Raw genomic sequence first — 23,574 nt, forward strand, 5'->3', positions numbered from 1 at the left:
AAGCAGCCTCATTGCCTCCTGTCCTATAGCTTTGAGACATCTACTAAGGCCTTTTAAACTTAGGGAAATAACAATCTCTCCAACTAAAGAGTTATTTCATCTAAATAAAGAAGTCAGGAATACAGATTGAGAAAATTGAGCAGCTTTCTAGGGTCTCCATTACTTTGTCTGAAATGGTGTCATTTCTCAGCATGTCAAATAATAAAAAACACTTTCAAAGTCAAATCCAGACAATTTGGGACATAAAAATTTGTCATTGTTAACACTAATATATTAAATTATGTTGTATAGTCCAAGTTTTATCCATAGCATAGTTTTTAGGATGGTGATAACCTCAAACCAAAGATATATATACAGCATCATTCATATTTTAATAGCTGGGTAATCATGGATTCTTTCTGTAGGTGTTATGCCTAAACTATAACCATATTGAATCAATTATACCCCGACTAAAGCCTCAGACTCACTTGACCAGTAGACAACTGCTCTACCAGAAAGTGCCTTCAAGTGGCTATGGGCAGCAAGGAACTTCAAAAATAAACAGGTATTATTCTTTTTTTACAACTATAAATAATTTTGGTTGGGAATTTTAAAAGCAGTTAGTCATATCAATGCCAGTAGTAACATACATTTAGCTTATTTAATGGAGAAGGCAACGGCAACCCACTCCAGTACTCTTGCCTGGAGAATCCCAGAGATGGCGGGGCCTGGTGGGCTGCCGTCTATAGGGTCACACAGAGTCGGACACGACTGACGCGACTTAGCAGCAGCAGCAGTTTATTTAATACTTAATAGCTGCCTAGCAAAAGTAAACTTTGTAAATAAAAAGATACCAAAATACTCCTTTGTTATTGTTTTTTCCCTGCTTTTTCCATTTCATACCCATCTTGTAAAAAAAATGAAAAAAGTAAAAGAAAAAACCTTGTATGTTTAAGGACTGTGGGTTTTTGGTTTTTTTTTGAGATACAATTCACATACCATAACACTTACCCTTTATGTACAATTCAGCATTAGTCATGAGGGAAATGCAAATTAAAACCACAATATGATACTTCTTTAACTCCATTAGAATGGCTGTAATAAAAAATGTAGACATCTAAGTGTGAAATTCCTGAGTCAACTTCTTAAGAAACTGCCACACTCTTTTCCAAAGCGGTTGTACCAAATTCTATTACCAAAAAAAGTTTTGAGGGTTCTAATTTCCCCACATCCTCACCAACATTTGTCTACATTTTTTATTACAGCCATCCTAATGGAGTTAAAGAAGTATCTTACTGTGGTTTTAATTTGCATTTCCCTTATGACTAATGTTGAGCAGCTTTTCATATGCTTATTAGTCATTATTTTATCTTATTTGGTGACTGCCTGTTTAAATATTTTGCTTATTTTTCAGTTATGCTGTTTGGTTTTTTATTATTAAATTCATCAAATATTCTGGATACAACACCTTTATCAAATAAATGATTTACAAGTTTTTCTCTAAATGTGTGGCTTGTCTTTATGTTTTCTTAAATGATATCTTTTAAAAGAATTTTAATTTTGATAAAGTCTAATTTATCAACTTTTTCTTTTACAGATTATGATGTTGTTGTACCTAAGAACTCTTTGGCTAACCTAAGGTTACAAAGATTTTCTCATGATTTCTTCAAAAAAATTTTTTTCTCTTACATTCAGGACTATAATCCATTTTGAGTTTATTTTTGTATATATTGTGAGGTAAAATGTGAGGGCTAAATCGAATAGCCTTGGTAACTTTGTTGAAAATCAATTGACTATAACTGTAGAAGTTTACTTCTGGACTCTTAATTCTATTCCATTGATCTGTGAGTCTGTCCTTTTGCGAGTTCCAGACTGGTTTGATTACTGCAGCTTTATAAGTTTTGAAATCAGAAAATGTAAGCCCTCCAACCTTGCTCTTTTCAAAGATTATTTTAGATATTCTGGGTTGTTTGCTTTTCCTCATAAATGCTATGATGAGATGGTTATTTTCTGGAGAAAAAGAAAAGGGAGAAAACCTGCTAGACTTTGATAGAGATTGAATTGATTCTACTAATCAATTTTGGGAGTACTACTGTCTTAGTAGTAATAGTCTTCTACTGTGTGGACATGAGATTTTTTTCTATTCATTTAGATCGTTATCTCAGCAATGTTTTGTAGTCTTCTGTGTATACATTTTGCACTCCTTTTGTTAATTTTTCTGAAGTATTTTATCATTTTTTATAACTTGTGAACAAAGTCTTAATTTCATTCTCAGTTATTACAGATGTATAGATATTCAGTTGATTTTTGTATATTAATCTTTTACCCTTTATCTTCATGAATTAATTTATTGGTACAGTGATAGTTTTTGTTTTGTTTTGTTTGGTTTGGTTTGGTGGATTCCTTCAGATTTTCTAATTACAAGATCATGTCATCTGAGAATAAAGACAGTTTTACCAATTCCTTTCCAATCTAGATTTGTTGCTGTTCAGTTGCTCAGATGTGTCAGACTCTTTGCAACCCCATGGCCTGCAGCACACCAGGCTTCCCTGTCCTTCACCATCTACCAGAGCTTGCTCAAACTCATGTCCATTGAGTCGGTGATGCCATCCAACTATCTCATCCTCTGTCGTCCCCTTCTCCTGCCTTCAATCTTTCGCAGCATCAGGGTCTTTTCTAATGAGTCGACTCTTCACATCAGGTGGCCAAAGTATTGGAGGTTTAGCTTCAGCATCAGCCCTTCCAATGAATATTCAGGATTGATTTCCTTTAGGATTGACTGGTTTGATCTCCTTGCTGTCCAAGGGACTCTTAAGAGTCTTCTCCAGCACTACAGTTCAAAAAGCATCAATTCTTCAGTGCTCGTCCTTCTTTGTAGTCCAACTCTCACATCCATACATGACTACTGGAGAAACCATAGCTTTGACTAGATGGACTTTTGTTGACAGAGTAATGTCTGTACTTTTTAATACACTGTCAAGGTTTGTTATAGCTTTTCTTCCAAGGAGCAAGTGTCTTTTAATTTCATGGCTTCAGTCACCATCTGTAGTGATTTTGGAGCCAAAGAAAATAAAGTCTGTCACTATTTTTTTCTTTTTCTTGCCTGATTGTGCTAGCTGTTGCTTTTATTCTGAGTAACTCTTTCTGTATTTCTTTGTTCTTTATCATATAAATAACTGATTTTAAAGAAGAAAAAGTGATTATTATATGAATTATAAAGGCAGAATATTATAGCTTAATTTGCTCTATTAGTAAATTCATTCTTTTTCTTCAATTTATAGTAAGTACATAATAAACTCGGAGAAGGCAATGGCAACCCACTCCAGTCCTCTTGCCTGGAAAATCTCATGGATGGAGGAGCCTGGTAGGCTACAGTCCATGGGGTCGCAAAGAGTCGGACGTGACTGAGCAACTTCACTTTCACTTTTCACTTTCATGCACTGGAGAAGGAAATGGCAACCCACTCCAGTGTTCTTGCCTGGAGAATCCCAGGGACAGGAGCCTGGTGGGCTGCCGTCTATGGGGTCACACAGAGTCGGACATGACTGATGTGACTTAGCAGCAGCATAATAAACTGCCTTTTTATGTTTATACAAACAGCTAGTTTGAAATTAAGTTTATGGGCCAAATTGACATTTGTGTTTCAGAGATACAATGAGCAGTGAAAATCTGCCTCCAATAATGAACAGTTTAGAAGTTCTTCATTTGGGCTACAATGGAATTTGTAATTTGATTCAGCTACAACTTAACAGACTAAGAAATTTAAAATTCCTCTTTCTTCAGGGTGAGTAGCAACACTGTTAATGTGTAAGTCTTTATTATTAAAAACTGACTTGATTATCATCCTATTTTGAAAGAAGATTAAGCATCACTATTAGAACAGATTCATTGACAAAGATATTTGAGTAATTATAAATGGGTTTATCTTGAGTTATTTATATAAATAATGTAAATGCAATATTCTCAGGCTATAAAAGACTGCATTCTAGCTCACCAAAGCACATGCATTTTTTAATCCAGTATGAATGACATACTAAGGGCTGGGACTAGAATGGTGTCTTAGTGTCAGTGGGAAGGGTGAGTAAAGGGGGAATCCAAAAGGTCATTTAAAAGAAGTAAATATTAGGACTTAGTGATTAAATATACAAGGAGAGAAAAATAGTTCAGGATGTTTTCATGCTTTCATTAAGACATTGGAGGCAGGAGGGGGGATCGGGATGGGGAACACATGTAAATCCATGGCTGATTCATGTCAATGTATGGCAAAAACCACTACAATATTGTAAAGTAATTAGCCTCCAACTAATAAAAATAAATGGAAAAAAAAAAAGACATTGGCAAGCAAATTTCTAAAGCTAGGGAGAGGATAGTGTTGTGACCACTCTGAGACATAAAAATGGAAACTTTTTCAAGCAGTGGTACTGGACCACAGATCAGAACTGGAGATGTATAGTTTAGAATTATCCCAGTGGAGGTGATAGGTCAAGTCATAGTATATGTGCTTATTTAGGAAATAATGATAGAAGAGAAAGAATGAAACACCAAAAAGACATGTAGAGACACAACTCCCCCCACTACCTCTCAATAATTCCCTTCCACACCCCATTCCCAGCATTAAGAAGGCTGGGAAAAAAAGAACCAGCAGAGGAGTCATTAAGAAATTTTGAAAGAAAACCAAGAAATACAAACTCTCGATGTCAGGAGAAAAAGGGTGATTGACCAAAGTCAAATGATGAAAAGAATGCGGCCTGTGAAAAGAATATTGGATGTAGACAACTGGATTCAACAAAAAGGAGACCACTGGTAACCTTCAGAGTATCAGATTTGGAAGTGTGGGAAATTATTAGATAGGCAGTAAAAACAATAGACAGAGGTTAGAGGCTGCATGTTCAAGGAACTTGTCCTTGAAAAAATGGTAAGAAATGGTAGCTAGTGAAGTTATGAGTGTATTTGAAGGTTTGTAAAGAGGTCAGTTAGGTTAAAGATACAGAACAGGAGGAGATAAAAAATTCTAAGGTCAGTCTAAAGGGAGAAGAGGGCAAAAGCTATAGAGAAGTACAGAAATGTGGGCAGTAATAAGATAAGGTTATATCAGATATATCAGGATATATCAGAGAGTTAATGAACCTACATTTCACCTGCTGCATTAAATTTGCTAAGATGGTGGAAAAGTCTTTAGGGAAAGGGCAGGGTGTGGCTGTAGGGAAGCAAGTTAGATTCTTAAGGATTAAGAGCTAAATTTATCTAAAATGTAACTATCTAGTTAAATAAGTGGGAATTTTCAAAGAGTGGCAAATTCCACTAGTCATAGAAATGTAAGATCCCTGAAACCACATTTAGCATTGTTTAGAATTCTCTTTCTTAAATATGTTTAATGAGCATTCTAAAGTGAATAATTCATTCTAAAGTGAATGCTACTGTAGATATTATTCAACACTTAAAGCTATCTCATGTAATTTTTATACCACTGGATTTAAAATATTAAAGTGACAGTCCAAATACATAATTTTTTGAAAGTGATATACAACTGAGTCATTTTTCTTAATCTGACTTAATAGACTTTTTTTCATTTATAAGTAAGGCACTGGTAATGTTTCAATTTAACTGTGTGATTTAATTCTGTGAGAAATTTTATTGAAGGTTATGATGTTATCAGTTTCTCTAAAGAATAAAATAAAATAAGATAAATTTCCCATATTTCATCCATTCTGAAACACCCCCTTTAATATTTTAACATCTTGAAATCAGGTGGTATCTTAATTGATGGCATAGTTTATCTAGCTGAGCTTTTTTTCCCTTTCTTAGTATACACAAAATATTGACATATCTTATCAATTGTTGGCATCTTAAATTCTATGAAATATGTTAAATTACAAAGAGAAGAACTCCAAGAAAGTGGGATGACATATTCAATAATGTATTAGTTTTCTAGGACTGCCATAGGACAAAGTACCGCAGACTGGATGATTTCAACAACAAAAGTTTATTTCCTCACAGTTCTTGATTAAGATGTCCAAGATTAAGATGTCAGCAGGGTTGGTCACTTCTGTGGCCCCTCTTCTTGACTTGTAATTGTACTCTGTATCTTCGCATGGTCTTCCCCTCTGTGTCTATGTCCTAATCTCCTCTTCATATAAAGACACCAGTGATACTGCATTAGTGCTCACCTAATGACCTCATTTATTTAACATTAGTTACCTCTTTAAAGACCCAAATACAGTCACATTCTGAGGGACTAGGGATTAGGACTTCAACATATAAATATGAGGAGACACAATTCAGTCCAGTAATAAACAAGGAAGATAAATAGTGGGCAAAAGACAGAATGGCATAGTAGTAGCAGCAGCACTGTAGAAGGTCTAAGTTATGCCTAGTGTTGCTACCTTTATGTCATTCAGCAAGACAATTTCTCTGACCCTCAGTTTTCTGATGATTAAAAAATGATAATATTTTCCCTGTCCTAATTTGAGAATCTAATAGAAATAAAAGCATTTGGTCAACTCAAGGTTCCTCTTCTTATATAAGTTATTTATACTTACAACTATTGATTGCTACAGTAGAGAGAAGTCATAGGTTATAATGAAAGAATTGAGGTTCTAAAAAATGTAATAAATTCTTAATTTTTTAATGTAATTGCAGTTCAAAAATATGTTGAGAAGGAATTAACAGCATGATTAAGGTATAACTAACATACAGCAAATTAGTTTATTAATACAGCATAATTAGCAATGCAGCAAATTATTTTAATAAATAATTAATATATCTATTTGAATGCTTATTAGAATAATCCAGTATACTCAGGAAGCATATCTTTTTTTTTTCTTTTTAACTACTTCCTAGTACATTTTGGTCTTTTTTTGTTTGTTTTTTTGGTTTGCATTTTATTTAAGTATAGTTGATTTGCAATGTTGTGTTAGTTTCTGGTGTATAGCAAAGTGATTCAGTTATATATGTATAAATATATATATATATACATATATATTTTCATATTATTTTCCAATATGGTTTAGCATAGGATATTAAATATAGTTTCCTGTACTATACAGTAGTATAGTTGTTTATCCATTTTATATATAATAGATGTCTATATATAATAGAATGTTTATCCATTCTATATATAATAGTTTGCATATGCTAGTCCCAAACTCCCAATCCATCCTTCCTCCACCCCCTACCCCCTTGGCAACAAGGGGGAACAAGTCTGTTCTCTATATGTTTCTAAGTTATTTCTGTTCTGTGAATAGATTCATTTGTGTCATATTTTAGATTCCACAGAGTTTCCCTCATAGCTCAGTTAGTAAAGAATCCGCCTGCAATGCAGGAGACCCTGGTTCGATTCCTGGGTTGGGAAGATCCCCTGGAGAAACAATAGGCTACCCACTCCAGTATTCTGGCCTGGAGAATTCCATGGACTGTATAGTCCATGGGCTCGCAAAGAGTCGGACACAACTGAGTGACTTTCACTTTCACTTTGGATTCCACATATAAGTGATATCATATGGTATATGTCTTTCTCTTTTTGACTTATTTCACTTAACCTGATAATCTCTAGGTCCATTCATGTAGTTGCAAATGGAATTATTTCATTCTTTTTTGTGGCTGAGTAATATTCCATTGTATACATGTACCACATCTTTATCCATTCATCTGTTGATGGACATTTACATTGTTTCCATGTCTTGTAAATGGAAATGGCTCTTGTAAATAGTGCTGCAGTGAACACTGGAGTGGAAGGATCTTTTTGGTTTATTGTTTTCTCCAGATAAACTCCTAGGAGTGGGATTTCTGAATAATATGGCAACTCTATTTTTAGTTTTTTGAGGCAGCTCCATACTGTTCTCCACAGTGACTGCACCAATTTATATTCCCACCAATAGTATAGAGGGTTTCCTTTTATCCACACCCTCTCCAGAATTTGCTATTTGTGGACTTTTTCATGATGGCCATTCTGATGAGTGTGAGGTGGCACTTCATTGTAGTATGAATTGCATTTTCTCTAATAATGAATAATATTGAGCATCTTTTCATGTGCCTCTTGGCCATTTGTATTTCTTCTTTGGAGAAATGTCTATTTAGGTTTTCTGCCCATTTTTGGTTTTCAACCCATTTTGGGTTGCTTGTTTTTCTTGTTATTGAGTTGTATGAGCATATCTTTTGCAACACTTTTATACATCTACTTTTATCAGTATCAACTATTTTAGCACTTAACTGTTGAAGAGACAGATTGGGTCAATTCAGTACATTTTCTACATCATATCTTGATCTTTCACACATAAAGGAGAAGTTTTACCTAGTATTATTTGATGATGATGCTACCTTCCTATAAATTAATGTTTTTCTCCTTGGATACATGTTCTTTTAATACTTCACGTTTAAAAAATCATTTGATAAAAATAGTTAAACAAAGATAGTTAATTTATTCAGTTTGGGCTCACTTGACATATCATGAGTTACCTTTTTTCAGGAAATGAAATTAGTCAAATTGAAGGACTTGACAACTTAGAAGTCCTTCAAGAATTGGTAGTGGACCATAACCGCATCAGAGCGTTTAATGATAGTGCCTTTGCCAAACCAAGCTCTCTGTTGGCACTTCACCTGGAGGAAAACAGACTACGAGAGCTGAGCAAATTACAACCTTTGGTAAAACTAGAGAAACTCTTCCTAGGATATAATAAAATCCAGGTAACATTATTTTGTTTTGTTATAAGATTTGCAAGACTTAACCCCTCTAAACAAAGCTGTCAAACATACCAATGAATATTTTGCTAGTGAGCTACTTATCATTTATATGACATGTAAATACTCTGGGATGCAGAAATGCTCACCCTACTTCTAGACTTATAAACCTGACCAACCCACATGCATCCACCTGGATATCCTCTAAGAGATCTTTTTAGTTCCTGACTGCTCTTGGTCCAAGCTGTTTGTGTATCTCAACCCCAGACTCCCTCTGGGCCTTTAAACTTAACATTTGTACTTGGTCTACCTGACATTTGAATCAACTCCTGATAATGAACTTTGATTTGGCTTTAATATTCCATCTTTCCCCACTCAAGGCTGCCTGCCTTTCTTTCACCTGATCATAATTCAGCCTATTTCCATTAGGCCACTGCCCTAACCAGCCCTGCCCAAGCTGTCTTCTGAGACAGTATGCAGATAAGAGGTATACACATAATCATACACAATCCTAACATTTCTTAGTATTTTGCTGATGATTGGTTAGCCCTCCTTGTACCAATTTTGTTACTTCTGCCCATACCTCTAAAACAACCTTGAAGACAAACTGAACTGTGTACTGCCCCGCAAGGGCAGGGACCAAGTCTTTCTTGCCCAAATTTGTATTAGTATATAGCATTGTGCCTGGTACATAGTAGATACATGATTAATATTTGTTTGTGGCTCTACTTGCTGAAGTTCAGGAAGATTTTCTGGAGTGATATAAAAGCCTGAGCAATACCCTTTTCTACCTAACAACTAGGAAATATATATATACAGAGAAAATAACATACAATTAATACATCAAATTTCAAACAACATTCATCTGAGAAGATGAATGCCAAAGCTGGCAACGGTTCTTTCAAAGCTTTTTCTAGAAGAAATCTAAATTAGGAAAATCGTGTTCCTATAGGAACTCTTTCCACTGATAGAAATTGAGCTAACACAGAGGATTTATCAAATCAGACTTACATGAATCTGAGACTTTACCCAGTATCAAGCTTTACTAATAATTTCAAGGATACACATGGTTTGGGGCCTTCCTGTGGCTTCTCTAATTCTACTTCCAAGTGATCTAAAATAGGTCTAAAATTTTTTTATAGTTACTTGATGAATTGGCTAAACCCACTTGTCATTCCAAATAAGAATAGGAGCATATCAATAGCCATTTCATTACTGTGAACTAGCAACTTAAGCTGATCGTGTTGCCTAAATTTTGTCAGCAATAGTGTTTTAGAAATAATTTTGCAAAAATTAAAATGTATTTGCAAACTTTCACCAATGTTAAATAATAATAAACAATCTCATTCAGTAGCGAAAACAACTCATTTAACTAGAGAAACAGTTTTTCAACCATATATATTCCCAGCAAATATGTCAGTATTCAGTCTATTCAACATGACATGCTCCTTCCTGGTTAAGGTTGTGCTTGATATATACCTTTGAAATTGTTTAGACTAGACTTGCCTCCTTTTCCACACGTCTAGGTCAGTCCTCTTAGGAATTAACCAGATATAATCTGAGTTTTAGAATGGATCATAACTCTTCTGAAAAAAATATGGTCTTTCCTAACAAGGGCTGCTGTGTGGCTTGTTTTCCATGTTGGCACATCATCTTTACCCAATCATGTATTTGGAATCAATAGTAAACAGATCTATCTTTAATCAACAATGCAGAATATTGTCACTCAAGCTCATTTCAGAAGATTCAACTTATTACAATCCAACACCTACATGTAATAACTTCAAATCAGCATATATAAGATGTTGGGTAACCAAATAATAATTTACTGCTTAATTTTTAATAGGATATGGCAGAACTGGAAAAACTTGATGGTATCTCTTCCCTCAGAGAACTTACAGTTTATGGCAATCCAGTGAGTGTTATTTTTCTAACTTATCAGTTAATTTACTTTAAATGTAATCTATAGTTGTACATAATTTATTTTTATATACTTTGAGAAAATATTTAATTTTATCTGTTTCCACATGCATAGACAAATTATCCAAGTACAATGTATTGACTAGTGTCTTCTTCCAACTGACTACAATATAAACTGCCATTGTCATGTAAAACAGGGTCCACTTCTTGGTTCTACTTTGTATTCATTGGTCTATTTGTCAGTCCCTATAACAATATCAGTCTATGTTAATTACTAAAGTTTTCTATTAAGTCTTGATATCCAGTAGAGAAGGAACCTCTAATTTTCCCTCTCTTCCTCCTTCTCTCTTTTTTTCTTCACTGTCTTAGCTATCCTTGGCCCTTTACACTTCCTGTGAGTTTCAGGAAACAGCTTCTCAAAGTTACATGAGAATCTTGTTGATAATTTAATTGGAAATTGGAATTGCATTGTATTTATAAATTAATTTTGGGGAGAATTTGCCACTTTTACTGTTGAAGTCTTTGAAGGGATAAAATAAGCAACTACCCTTGCTCACCTAACATTTGAACACATTGAGAAATATGACAGTGGCAGACAGAGAGACTGTTTTGCTTAGTTTAGAATTTTGACAAAGCCAAATGGCCCTGCCAGCAGTTGCCAGAATTAATCCTGATGACTCAGTAGCGGGAATGCTTGACTGAGGCCTTTCCACATGGAAGGAGAGCTTCTCCTGCAGGAGCGAAAGGCATTCTCCCAGCAATAAGCTCTTTCTGAAGAGAAAAGACAAGAATTAAACATGACCAGTTTAATCTTCCCAGATTTATCAGTTAAGTCACTCTACTTCCCCAAGTAGAGGGGTGAAGGGACTGAGAGAGCCAGTAGTGCCACATCATAGAGTTACTTCCACCAAGAAAGAAACACAGTAAGCAGTCTCCCCAATACTTTTAGCTTTGATCCTTCTCATTCACAAACATAAATATCCCTGTGTTTATTTTATGTTCTTCAATAAAGGTCTATGCTTTTCTCCTAAAAGTTTTAATCATCTTTGGTTTAATCATCCTGTTGTTTTATTTTTTTTTTCATTTCTGTTCTTTTAATAGCTGTTTTAAACAATATCTTTTTTATATTTTTCTAGTTGTTTGCTCCTAGAATATAGAGATTCTGATTTTTTGCATATTACTCTTTATCCAGGTAGCTTCTGAACTCTCTCTTAAATTCTAAAGGATTGTAAATTTTGTTGGATTTTCTCTGTAGACAATCATAATATTTGCAAACAATGACTCTAATCTTTCTTTCCAATCCATATGGTTTTATTTCCTTTACATCTCTCAGTGTACTGACTAGGACGTCTAGCACAGTATTGAAGAAACACACTCATAGTTACTGACTTCAAAGGATGCTTCTAAATTGTCACTATTAAATATGATGTTTGCTGTAGGTCATGGGTAGATAACCTTCAGCATTTTAAGGCAGTCCCTTTCTAATTCCAGTTTACTACTTGTTCTTATCAGGAATGGACACTGGATTTTAACTAATTGGTAATATAGTATTTGTCTTTAATCTGTTAATATGCAAATTAAATTAATAGAATATAGTGCTAAACCATCCTTAAATTCCTGGGATGAATATTACTTGGTCATCTTTTATGCTTTACTGGATTCAATTTGTTAAAATTTCATGTAACGTATTTGTGACCCCATGGACTATACAGTCCATGGAATTCTCCAGGCCAGAATACTGGAATGGGTAGCCTTTCCCTTCTCCAGGGGATCTTCCTAACCCAGGGATTGAACCCAGGTCTCCCACATTGCAGGCCGATTCTTTACCAGCTGAGCCACCAGGGAATCCCAAGAATTCTGGAGTGGTAGCCTATCCCTTCTCCAGGGGAATCTTCCCCACCCAGGAATCAAACCGGGGTCTCCTGCCATTGCAGGCAGACTCTTTTCCAGCTGAGCTAGAGAGAACTCTCCAATTAATTTTATGAGGCAAAACAGCATTGATTAACTTGAAAAGAATAGCATAAGAGAACAAAATCATAATAATTTTACTTATTTCCATAGAGATATGTTGAACTTCCCTGGTAGCTCAGTTGGTATAGAATCTGCCTGCAATGCAGGAGACCCTGGGTTGGTTCCTGGGTTGGGAAGATCCCCTGGAGAAGGGATAGGCTACCCACTCCAGTATTCTTGGGCTTCCCTGGTGGCTTGGCTGGTAAAGAATCTGCCTGCAATACAGGTGACCTTGGTTTGATCCCTGGGTTGGGAAGATCTGTTGGAGAAGGGAACTGGCTACACACTTCAGTATTTTGGCCTGGAGAATTCCATGGACTGTATAGTCCATGGGGTCACAAAGAGTCAGACATGAGTGAGAGAATTTCACTTCCACTTCCTCTCTTTTTCTAGTCTATGAATTAATTTATATAAAAGAAGACTTGTATGTTCCTTGAAGGATAATAGATCTTATCTCTAAAACCATCTGAACTTAGTATTTTTTGAAGTTAGACTTTGAACAACTTATTCAAATTCGCTGACATGACTGAGAGACTGAACTGAATGGATATATATCTAGTCATTTTCTATTAAACTGATAAGAATATATACTACAGTATACTTAAGAACATATGCTGCTGCTGCTGCTGCTAAGTCACTTTTAGTTGTGTGCGACTCTGTGCAATCCCATAGACGGCAGCCCACCAGGCTCCTCTATCCCTGGGATTCTCCAGGCAAGAATACTGGAGTGGGTTGCCATTTCCTTCTCCAATGCATGCATGCCTGCTGAGTCGCTGCAGTCATGTCCAACTCTGTGCAACCCTATGGACAGCAGCCCACCAGGCTCCTCCGTCCAAAGGATTCTCTAGGCAAGCATACTGGAGTGGGTTGCCATTTCCTTCTCCATTAAGAACAGATACTAAGTTCAATATTGAGAACTTACATTTTTCAATAAAATTGTCCTTTTATCTAACTTTTAAATGTACTTCCATCATAATACGTTCATAAATTTTAAAAATCTTGATTATATCTGTGTTTTGTCACCTATTTTATAGCTAAATTTTTTTTTTTTTTGCTTTTTCTCTCTTATATTTGATGAGTCTTACTATCATACTAATCTCTTCAAATAACCACATTTTGGCTTTATCAAGTATAATTTTTCTTTTTTTAGTTCATTAATTTCTCCCCTCTATCTTGTTTCTCGGAATTACTTTTGTAAAAAAATCTGAAGTAGTAGAATGCCTACTCATTAACTTTTAATATTTCTTCTAAATTAATAAATTTTAGGATACAAAATACTGCATTAACAACAGCCTAAAAGTTTTGATATGTAGTGTTTTTCCTGTTATTTCTTAGAATCTACTTTATAAAAGATTTCTTCTTTAACTGTGAATTATTGAAGTGTGTTAATTTCAAACCTATTATGTATTTTTAGTTATCTCTTTGTCATTTATTTCTAGTGTTGCTATATTTTAATCAGAAGAGACAGTTTATACATTCTTTGGTTTTATGAAACTTGCTTTGTGGCCTTGAATGTGGTTATTTTTTAAACTCAATTTATGACTTAGAGATCACTCTTCATTGATATATATGTATCTACTACCTTTTAAAAAAATAGATTATTTATTCCCTTTTGATAATGTTTCTTTCTTTCTTCCTTCCTTTCTTTCAATCACAAACAGTGCTAGAAGATTTGCTGAAAGTCATGGGACTTAGCATATAGTTGTATTTATGGCTAAAGGTTTATTACAGTGACATAATGAGGATACAAAGCCAGGTGATGAAGAAAAAAAAAATATGCAGAGTGAAGGAATCCATGTGCAAGCTTCCTTATGCTTTTTTCTTCACATGAGGGTGTCACACAGTGTACACTCTTCATGCAATAACAAACATGTTATTCTCTGACCAGGAAATCCCATTAGATTTAATGGATTTCAAGGATTTTTTTTGGAGGCTTGTCACATAGGTACCCTCTGCCTATCACATACAAAAATTCCAGGACCCCAGAAGGAAAGCAGGTTGAATAAGAATCCTACTGTTTGTAAAAGTAGTCTAGGAATAATGAATTACCTTTATCACTTAAGGAATGGTGGGAAATCTTCCAAAATCCAAGTATCAAACACTTGTTAAAACTTACCCTTGCAAACAGATCCTTCTACAGTTAACAGCCTCAAACCTACTATGTTAACTCTTTCTACACACTTTCTCATGCATATATGCAAGTAATTTTAGAGTAGGCTAACACTATGAAGTGATGATTCATACAGTTCAACAGATGTGCATTGAATTAAATTGCGTAGTACTTATGGGAAATTATAAGTTTCAAACTAATTACTTATAAGCAAACTTTTATAATATAATCCTATTCATGAGTTGGGATTGACTGTAGTTAATGAACAATATCATATACTCTTCAAAGAAACTAAACCTCCACATGGTAGCCTTGGTTTAAAAAAAAAAAAAAAAAAAGCTCTTATCTTCATTTAGCGTAACAGAAAACTGAGAAATCTTTTAAAAAGGGAGTTTGTATTTGTATCATTTAATACTATATATTAGCTGTTATCTGTCACCTTTGCTGTCTATGCTAAATATCCTTCTCTATAAAGGTTAATCTTTGAAATAAAGAGCTTTTTAAATGAATGAATTGTTATTTTTAACTTTATTCAGATTTGTAGAAAAATGCTACATCGCCACGTGCTTATATTTCGACTGCCTAACTTACAGATGTTAGATGGAATTCCTGTGAATTCAGATGATAGGGCAAAAGCTGAATTTCACTTCTCTGAATTACAAGCAAAGAAAAATTCGGTAATATTTACACTTTTCCTTTTCAAATATATAAATTAGTAGTAGATGAACATTATGTCATGCATTTTTACTTAAATGTTTAAATCTAGTGTATGATGCTTCTGTAGACTATTTTAGTATGTATTTAATGGTTATTGTCAAAAGCAGCTTGATGTGGTGAACAGAAGCACATACACACACATAGAAACCAGGGAAGCTCCTTATTCTAAAAACATACTTTAATGTAGAGCAAGTTATTTAAAACTGTGTGCCTCTTGCTCCATATGTCAGGTGCTACTAGAAGTTAAGAAACTATAACATATCACTCTTATAAACTATGACTAACAATAAAACTCTTTCCCTTTCTATCTCCTAAATGGAAAGAGTTTTATTGTTCATGGGCCTTTTGCCCATGAACCCAAGTAGGATATCCAACTGTGATAGGGACAAGGTTAGAGAAGGAAGAAGCCACAGAAGCATATCATTTGGTAGTTCTATCATTGACCACCAGGATTTTTCATAGCCATCTTCAAAAGACTAAACACAGAAAAGCTATGGGTTTTGAGCAAAGAAGTAATATTATTAGAGCTGTGCCTTTGCAAAGTTTAAGGAAGAAAAGCCTAGAGGCAGAGAAATTAACTTAAGAGGCTTTTAGGATAATCCAAGAGAGAAATTATGAAGACCTGGACTAGGGTGGGGCAGTGAAATGTAAGTAAACCTCTAATGTAAGTGAAAGCCAGAGAGCAAGGGCATTAGTCAGTGAACAAAGATTACTTTTAAAAGCTAATTGAAGAGGAAAGAGATAAGACTACAGTAGATGCTTTCACTCATCTCACTGGCTTATCCCATACTCTCCATTCCCTCTATAAAACAAACTAACCAATTCCTAGCATTTAATACTAGTAGGCTCCTCTCTAACTAACTTCTGCCTTCAGCTATAGAACCACAGATTTATTAAAAGTTGGCTATGTTTTTTCAAAAATGTATGCCAATCTTTTATTTTAAATAAATAGATATACAAGTACAAATTTTATATTATTATTTCCATGTTTCTTTGAAAACCAAATGAGATCCTCTGAAGAATCTGGATAAAGATCAACTACACACATACATGAATAATATCAAATTAGGTTGGGGGTAAAAAGAAAACCTGCAAAATAAGGAAGAGAATTATAAAAAGTCAGATAAAATATGTGGGGAAATTTTTAAAAATCTAGGCAGTTTCTTGTATTCAAATTTTCTCCATATGTTGTTGAAGTCTTGTTACTTTAATGAAACCGAGCTGGAAATTGTGGTGGCTTTATCAATCAGACAAAATACCAGTCAAAGGACACTTCCTTACAGAAAAGGCCTTGGCCCTTCATCCAAAGATGGGTGGGCACATGTACTTTATGTTTTAAAATCCTTTAAAGGATTATAAAAAGATTATAGATCTAATTCTTATTATTTCCTGGACTTTTTTTTTTTTATTAACCAAGGGGATTCTATTATTGATCAAAATAACTGTAGATACCTGTGAAACTTAACAGTTGTACAATGTTAATAAAGATTATCTAGATTAGGCAAAGGAAATTGGTTCATATATGGGTTATATCTACAAAAGTTTTTCTAAGAACTGTGCTTTGTGTAAAACAATGTTAGCTACTAATCTATATGATACAATTGAGAGCACCATCTAAATGTCATCTACCAAAATTATTGTCACAGTCTCTAGTCTTTAAAAAGAGAACAAATAAAATTTAGTTCAAAGATTTAAGCTTCCTTTCCCTTTCTTTTATATTCCATGAGCAAGTCACTTCTTGCTTCCAGAAGTGAAAAACTAAAGGAAACTTTAGTTTCTTGTTGCTGTTATAACAAATTACCTCAAATTTAGTATCTTCAGACAACACAAATTTATTATCTTAAAATTCTAAAGGTCCTAAGTCCAAAAATAAGTCCTGTAGAGCTAGAAGCACAAGTATTGGCAGGGCTACAATATCTTCTGGAAGCTCTGCAAGTGAATTTGGTCTTTGCCTTTCAGCCTTCTAGAGGTTATCAGCATCCCTTGGCTTGTGGCCCTCTTCCAACAAATAGCATAACTTTGACCTCAGCTTCCATCATAACATCTTTTCTCCATTGTTATAAGATGTTTGTGATTGTGAAGGGCCTACCTAGTTAATAGGGCATAATCTCCCCATCTCAAAATCCTTAATTTAATTATACCTGTACAGTGCATTATACCACATAAAGCATTCACAAGTTTTGGAGATTAGGATGTGGACATCTTGTGGGGGGTGGCATTATGCTGTCTACCATACCACATATGTGAGGCCTCTAGTGAGAGACCTATACGAATTGTAACATTAAATTTTATAAATTCTATTTTAAGGTAATGCTGGCTACATTTAAAAAATTCCATATAACTTCATAAATACTAAATTCCATATGAAGAAATCACTCAGAGCAACTTCAAAGATCTCAATTTCCATATATATTTTTAATTGGTTTAATATAGCAAAAAAAGACATAAACTCAAATTTTAGTCATTGATGGATGTGTATTTCACTAAAAGTTTTTCTTGTTTGCTTCTTTTTTATTTATCATATAGTGAACTAACATTTCCCCCAGTCTATACTATGATTTGTTTTCAGTGATTCTAGATACCTATTCTTGCTATTTGCATCAGTGCCATATGTAAGAATGGAAAGAATATCTTTCCATTTATCCTATATAGGTACATTTTATTTAAAAGTTAGGTTTTTTAAAATTCATCTATATATGGTTAATAAAATAAAGGGAGCACTTTAAGTCTTTATTTCAGATAAATCTATTTTTTAAGATGCAATAATAATTTTTATTTTCCTGTCCAGAACAAAATTGAGGTATTATTTCATTTAGCTGTTCAGAAGACACAAGAACAGAATACTTTTCAAGTTTATCAGTTCATTCTAATGTATTTTCCTTTGTTTTAGTTGTTCTTTTTTTTAAACAGCAAATAAAGAGGGAATACATGAAATCTAAAGTCACCGTTTAAACCATAACATTTTGGTGCTTTGGTTTCAGAAGAAACTTGACAGCTTTCTAGATTAGTGATGGGAAGAAACTCCAATGAAGGAATTAGTTAGGGAATTTGGGATCTGCTTTACTAAAAGGCCTGATACCTTAGTGCTCATTACAAAGCTGCATTTTGGTTACATTTACTGAAATATGAGGGAAATGTGTAATTTTACACAAATGCATAAGCCTATATCTTTAAATAAATTGAATCATATATTCAGAATTCATATTTTTTAAAGTATAAACAAGGTCAGTCTTACTAAAGACAGAGCAGGCATCCATTTCTAGGGAAACCAATAGTGTCCAGTCTATAATACCCCTCTCCTCCATTTGTTGATTCCTGAAGCTCTTTTACAAGCCTCTTAATCCGGAAATCCTGTGTACAGAGGAGGCTGGTGGGCTATAGTCCATGGGGTTGCAGTTGGACTGAACAACTAACACTTTCACTTTAATTCTCAATTAACATAAAATGTTAGAGGGTTAGTGCACTCACTAAAAGTGATTGTGGTAAGATGCTTTTCTTGTGTTAAGTCGTTTCACTTGTGTCTGACTCTTTTCGACCCCACAGACTCCCCACCAGGCTCCTCTAGCCCACCAGGCTCCTCTAGGTCCATGGGATTCTTCAGACAAGACTACTAGTGTGGGTTGCTATGCCCTCCTCCAGGGGATCTTACCAACTCAGGGGTCGAACCCGCACCTCTTATGTCTCTTGCATTGACAGGCGGGTTCTTTACCACTGCACCACCTGGGAAGCCCCATGCTTTTCTTAGTCCCCACTTTATTTACTTGTTTTTGAAAAACTAATCAACTGCAAGACAATTGAAGAGGTAATGTGAGGAGCACAAAAATGTAGAAGATGTAACTCTTACCATCCAGAAACTCCTGTTCAGAAAAAAAAGAAAAGATATTACAAAAGGGGAAAGGCTTAATTCTCATTTCCCTAATTTTACACTTACCACATTAGGACCCTTTGGAATGGGGAGGTGCCATCACACTAAATTGTAGTGATGCGTACAATGCAGTCTGAAAAAAGAAAAAAATAAGGTTCTGATGGGGGGGTAAGGACCCCAAAGGCTGTCTATTTCACCGTTTTTGCCTCTCTACCAACTCTTGAGTTTAGGCAACCATTTAATTTCTGACCTAAAAAATTTTAAGTTGAATTTCAAATGGGGCTTGTGGTAAGGCTAAGCCTATTGATCTGAGTTTTAGAGGCAAGGTGTTCCTAACTTTTATTTTTATCATGTAGTTTATTCCTGTTACCAGCTCTCCTGTGGATGGTGCATCGTTTAGCCAAGTGAAAGCTCCTCCCATAAAGATAACAAATGTAATTCTGCCTGGTGGATTTAGCCATTACTTGGGATCTGACTTCACTTTAACTCCTGAAGTTGAAGGTATTTTGAGAGTTTCTAAATGAATGTAAAAAAAAAAAACCCAAAACACTCCATTTGATGCAAAAATCTCACTTTTATTTCTAATACTACTTAAAATTGCATATTTTAAATTACAAATTTACAATTCCTAAAAGTGAATTTTTGTTCAAGTTTCATGTGACCATTCTGATTTCAAAGAATATTCTATAGTATTTTTTGGTTCTACTCAACTACTAATATGTTGTAGTTCAAGATTTGCTTGCAATTTGAACTTTGTGATACTGGATTTTTCTTGGCATTTCCTTTCAAAGCTTTTATTCCATTTTGTGTATTTCATAGCAAATGACTACTAAAACCTGTAGTGCATTCTGCTAAAAGTAGAGGTTTAAAAATATTCATAACAACAGACTCTTGGCTCTCAAAGTGTGTCTTAAAAAAGAAGATCAAACTTCATCCTTGAAACCATAGTATTATTTTATATATTCATGAAGCTATTAGTAGGGAAGTGTTTCAAGAGGTAGCTCTCTGTAAAGGAAGGGAGTATATTAAAAGGTCAAGGCATGGAAATGGTTCATTCTATTATTACATTTGCATTCAGGCTTAGATGAAACCTTTTCCCTAATTCCAGATGTTGGCTGGCTATCACTTTTATGAAATTGGGGGTAGCTAGAAGACCTTGCTTCTTGGAAAGAAAGCTATGACAAACCTAGATAGTGTATTAAAAAGCAGAGATATCACTTTGCCAACAAAGGTCTGTATAGTCAAAGCTATGGTTTTTACAGTAGTCATGTATGGACATGAGAGTTGGACCATAAAGGAGGCTGAGCACCGAAGAATTGATGCTTTCTAACTATGATGTTGGAGAAGACTCTTGAGAGTCCCTTAGACTGCAAGGACATCAAACCAGTCGTCCCTAAAGGAAATCAACCCTGAATACTCATTGGAAAGACTGATAGTGAAGCTCCAATACTTTGGCCACCTGATTGTGAAGAGCTGACTCATTGGAAAAGACCCTGATGCTGGGAAAGACTGAAGGCAAAAAAGAAGAGGGCAGCAGAGGATGAGATGGTTAAATAGCATTACCGACTCAATGGACATGAACCTGGGGAAACTCCCGGAGATAACGAGGCACAGGGAGACCTGGTGTGCTGCAGTCCATGGGGTTGCAAAGAGTTGGACATGACTTAGTGACTGAACAACAACTCTTTCCCTGAGGGCTCACCTCTTCCATTCTTTTTAACATCCCACTTTGCCTCAGACTACTGTTAGACAATAAAATTCTAAAACTGAGTATCACAATAATGATAAAATGATCTAAAAACCTACTAAGAATAGTAGATCTCTCTATGCAATTATTCTTAAAAGAAACTCAATTTAAAGAAATTCAATATAATTTAGTCTAAGATGTTATTTTTTAACTTATTCTTTATACTTCTACTTATTTATAGCTTTAAGATTTAATCATAGTGAGAATTTTAATGCTTTTGTCCAGAAGACAAAACCATCAGTAAAACTGGATATTCCAAATTGTTATTAGCCTCCTTAAGAGTACAGTTTCATCACTATCATCTTCAGGAATGTCTTCAATATCTTTTTTTTTGGGGGGGGGGGTTAGGGATTAGTTCAACCCTGGATTCATTTCCATAATTTTTTCCTGAGATATCTTTAAGATTCATTGTGCAACTACTTTTTAGGATTTTCTGGAAAACTCCTATTTCTTTCCTATTTTCTGAGTATATTACCCCAATTTTTGTTTGAGAAGTATGGTCATTTTATCTATGTATTTATTTACAGCACACAGCTCTGGATATTTATATTTTTTAAAATTACCAAGAAAGTATCAAATTGATTCACTAACTCAGAAAATTTTAAACAGCATTTAAGTACTAGAAATATATTCCAATTTTAACTTTTATTTAAAATTTTTAACTCATGCTGTGAAATGTGTATAGCATACAGTCAATTGAAGGACAGCCACAGGTTATTAATTTATTTTATTAATGCCTTTCATTGTTTCATAATTCCTAATTTCAGACAAAAAAGCCAAGAACGCAGGGATGCTAACAAATAATCCTCGGAGCATCCATGCAGAAATAGCTTTTCGGCAACTCAGAGGGATAAATCTCTCTCCATCTCTTTTATCACATCAGAATATGGCATCTCCAAGTGCACAGATGTACCAGAGCAACCAAGATGAGGGAAGGTAAAGCTATTCCGTGTTTTAATATCACTTCTCATCATAAAACCTCCCAAATTTGCTAATCACGTATAGAAATAGGAAATATTAGTATATACTATCATGTATTTACTCTGTGAGCTGGGGGAAGACTTCAGCATAAGGTTTATTCTCTCACATTCACCGAATCTTTCTCAAAGTCCAGCATATACATCATAATTCAAACAGAAATGGCTTTCAAGGTAGAATAGTGCTCACCTTATACTTATGTGAGGGAACATTGAAACAATTATGGGAACCACTTGTAATTGTATTATCTCCCAAGTCACTTCTACTTACTGAATATGCAAAGCAGTTCACTTATATTTTGAACAACAGATAAATTCAACTCTGAAATCACAAAGGCTGAGAATTAGTAAATTCTTCAGACTTGTAATTCCCACTTGCCCTTCCTCCAGTTTGGATCCTAGTCCTTAGAGGCCAGCTGAAGGCCAAAGAACGTGATATTCTTATTAAGATTTCACTCTGCTGCTCAAAACCTATTCACCCAGATTTCCAGTTAATATTTGCCCTCTAGCTTCTTTGTAGCCAATCTCTGGAATACCTATTAAGCCTGGCTCTTGCCGTACTGACCTCCCTGCTATAATCAGTCATGTCCCACTAAGTATATATTTACTGAGTATACTGTGTTGATATCACGGGCTTCCCTGGTAGCTGCAGGAGTCCCCAGTTCAATTCCTTGTTGGGAAGATGGCCTGGAGAAGGGAATGGCAATTCACTCCAGTATTCTGGCTTGGAGAACTCCATGTACAGAGGAGCCCGGCAGGCTACAGTCCATGGGGTCACAAAGAGTTGAACATGACTGAGCAACTTGCACTTCACTTTATGTTGATATCATATTTTTACATCAGTGGGTTATCCTCATGATAACCTGACTTACAGTTAGTCAAAAACATGATATTTTTCTCTCTTGTGGTTCTTTTTGAAATTGTACACATATAAAATACAAAAATTATTTACTTCAGAATTACCTTAAGTTAGCTGATCCATTAAGAAATTGTCACCACTCTTTAGCTCATAAGTATTTTGTTTCTGACAGGATTCCTGGCAGCCACTTTTCAAGATCAAATCGAATGTAACTGCCTAAAGAGAACTGAATATACACCAAGAAACCTATTTCCGCTTAGAAGTTGTGCAAAAACTAGCAGACAGTGTTGGTGATAAAAATATACATATAAGATAATCACGTTACTTATGTTACTGAAGCACTTCAGTTCCATATGAAGATAATCTCTATCATCCTTGGTGAATTTTATTTAATATCACCTCTCTTAAACTTTCTTTACAGTTACCTTATTCATTTGATTTTCTATGTTAGAAAAATCATGAAATATACAATTTGAAAAGATACAAGTGACATAAAATGAAGTCCAAAGAATCAAATATTTAGTCCTATTATTGGAAGCGTTTAGTTGTAAAATCTCATTTTGACTTGATATATAAAGATACTAAGCAAAGGTAATTTTAGGAAATAGTATGTTTTCATTTGTAGAATATCTATCCATTTAGGCTTATCTAAAACTAAAGAATACATTTCTTACCAAACACACTATTCTTAAATCAGGTTGAGTTTTGTTAGTT

At 34.6% G+C, this 23,574-nt stretch overlaps 1 protein-coding gene across 1 annotated transcript in view; it reads left to right on the forward strand.

Moving 5' to 3' along the window:
* Positions 1-23,201, forward strand: part of LRRC9 (leucine rich repeat containing 9) — a 112,077-nt gene extending 88,876 nt beyond the window's left edge. Inside the window, exons 26-33 of the mRNA XM_043472953.1 lie at positions 405-544; positions 3,627-3,763; positions 8,444-8,661; positions 10,502-10,570; positions 15,232-15,372; positions 19,634-19,778; positions 21,792-21,960; positions 23,033-23,201. Of these exons, the coding sequence (XP_043328888.1) occupies positions 405-544; positions 3,627-3,763; positions 8,444-8,661; positions 10,502-10,570; positions 15,232-15,372; positions 19,634-19,778; positions 21,792-21,960; positions 23,033-23,072 (1,059 nt within the window). The 3' untranslated portion in view covers positions 23,073-23,201. The remainder of the gene's footprint in view (positions 1-404; positions 545-3,626; positions 3,764-8,443; positions 8,662-10,501; positions 10,571-15,231; positions 15,373-19,633; positions 19,779-21,791; positions 21,961-23,032) is intronic.
* Positions 23,202-23,574: the final 373 nt, after the last annotated feature.

Source organism: Cervus canadensis, chromosome 6 (assembly GCF_019320065.1).
Source record: "Cervus canadensis isolate Bull #8, Minnesota chromosome 6, ASM1932006v1, whole genome shotgun sequence".
Classification (NCBI taxonomy): Eukaryota; Metazoa; Chordata; class Mammalia; order Artiodactyla; family Cervidae; genus Cervus; species Cervus canadensis.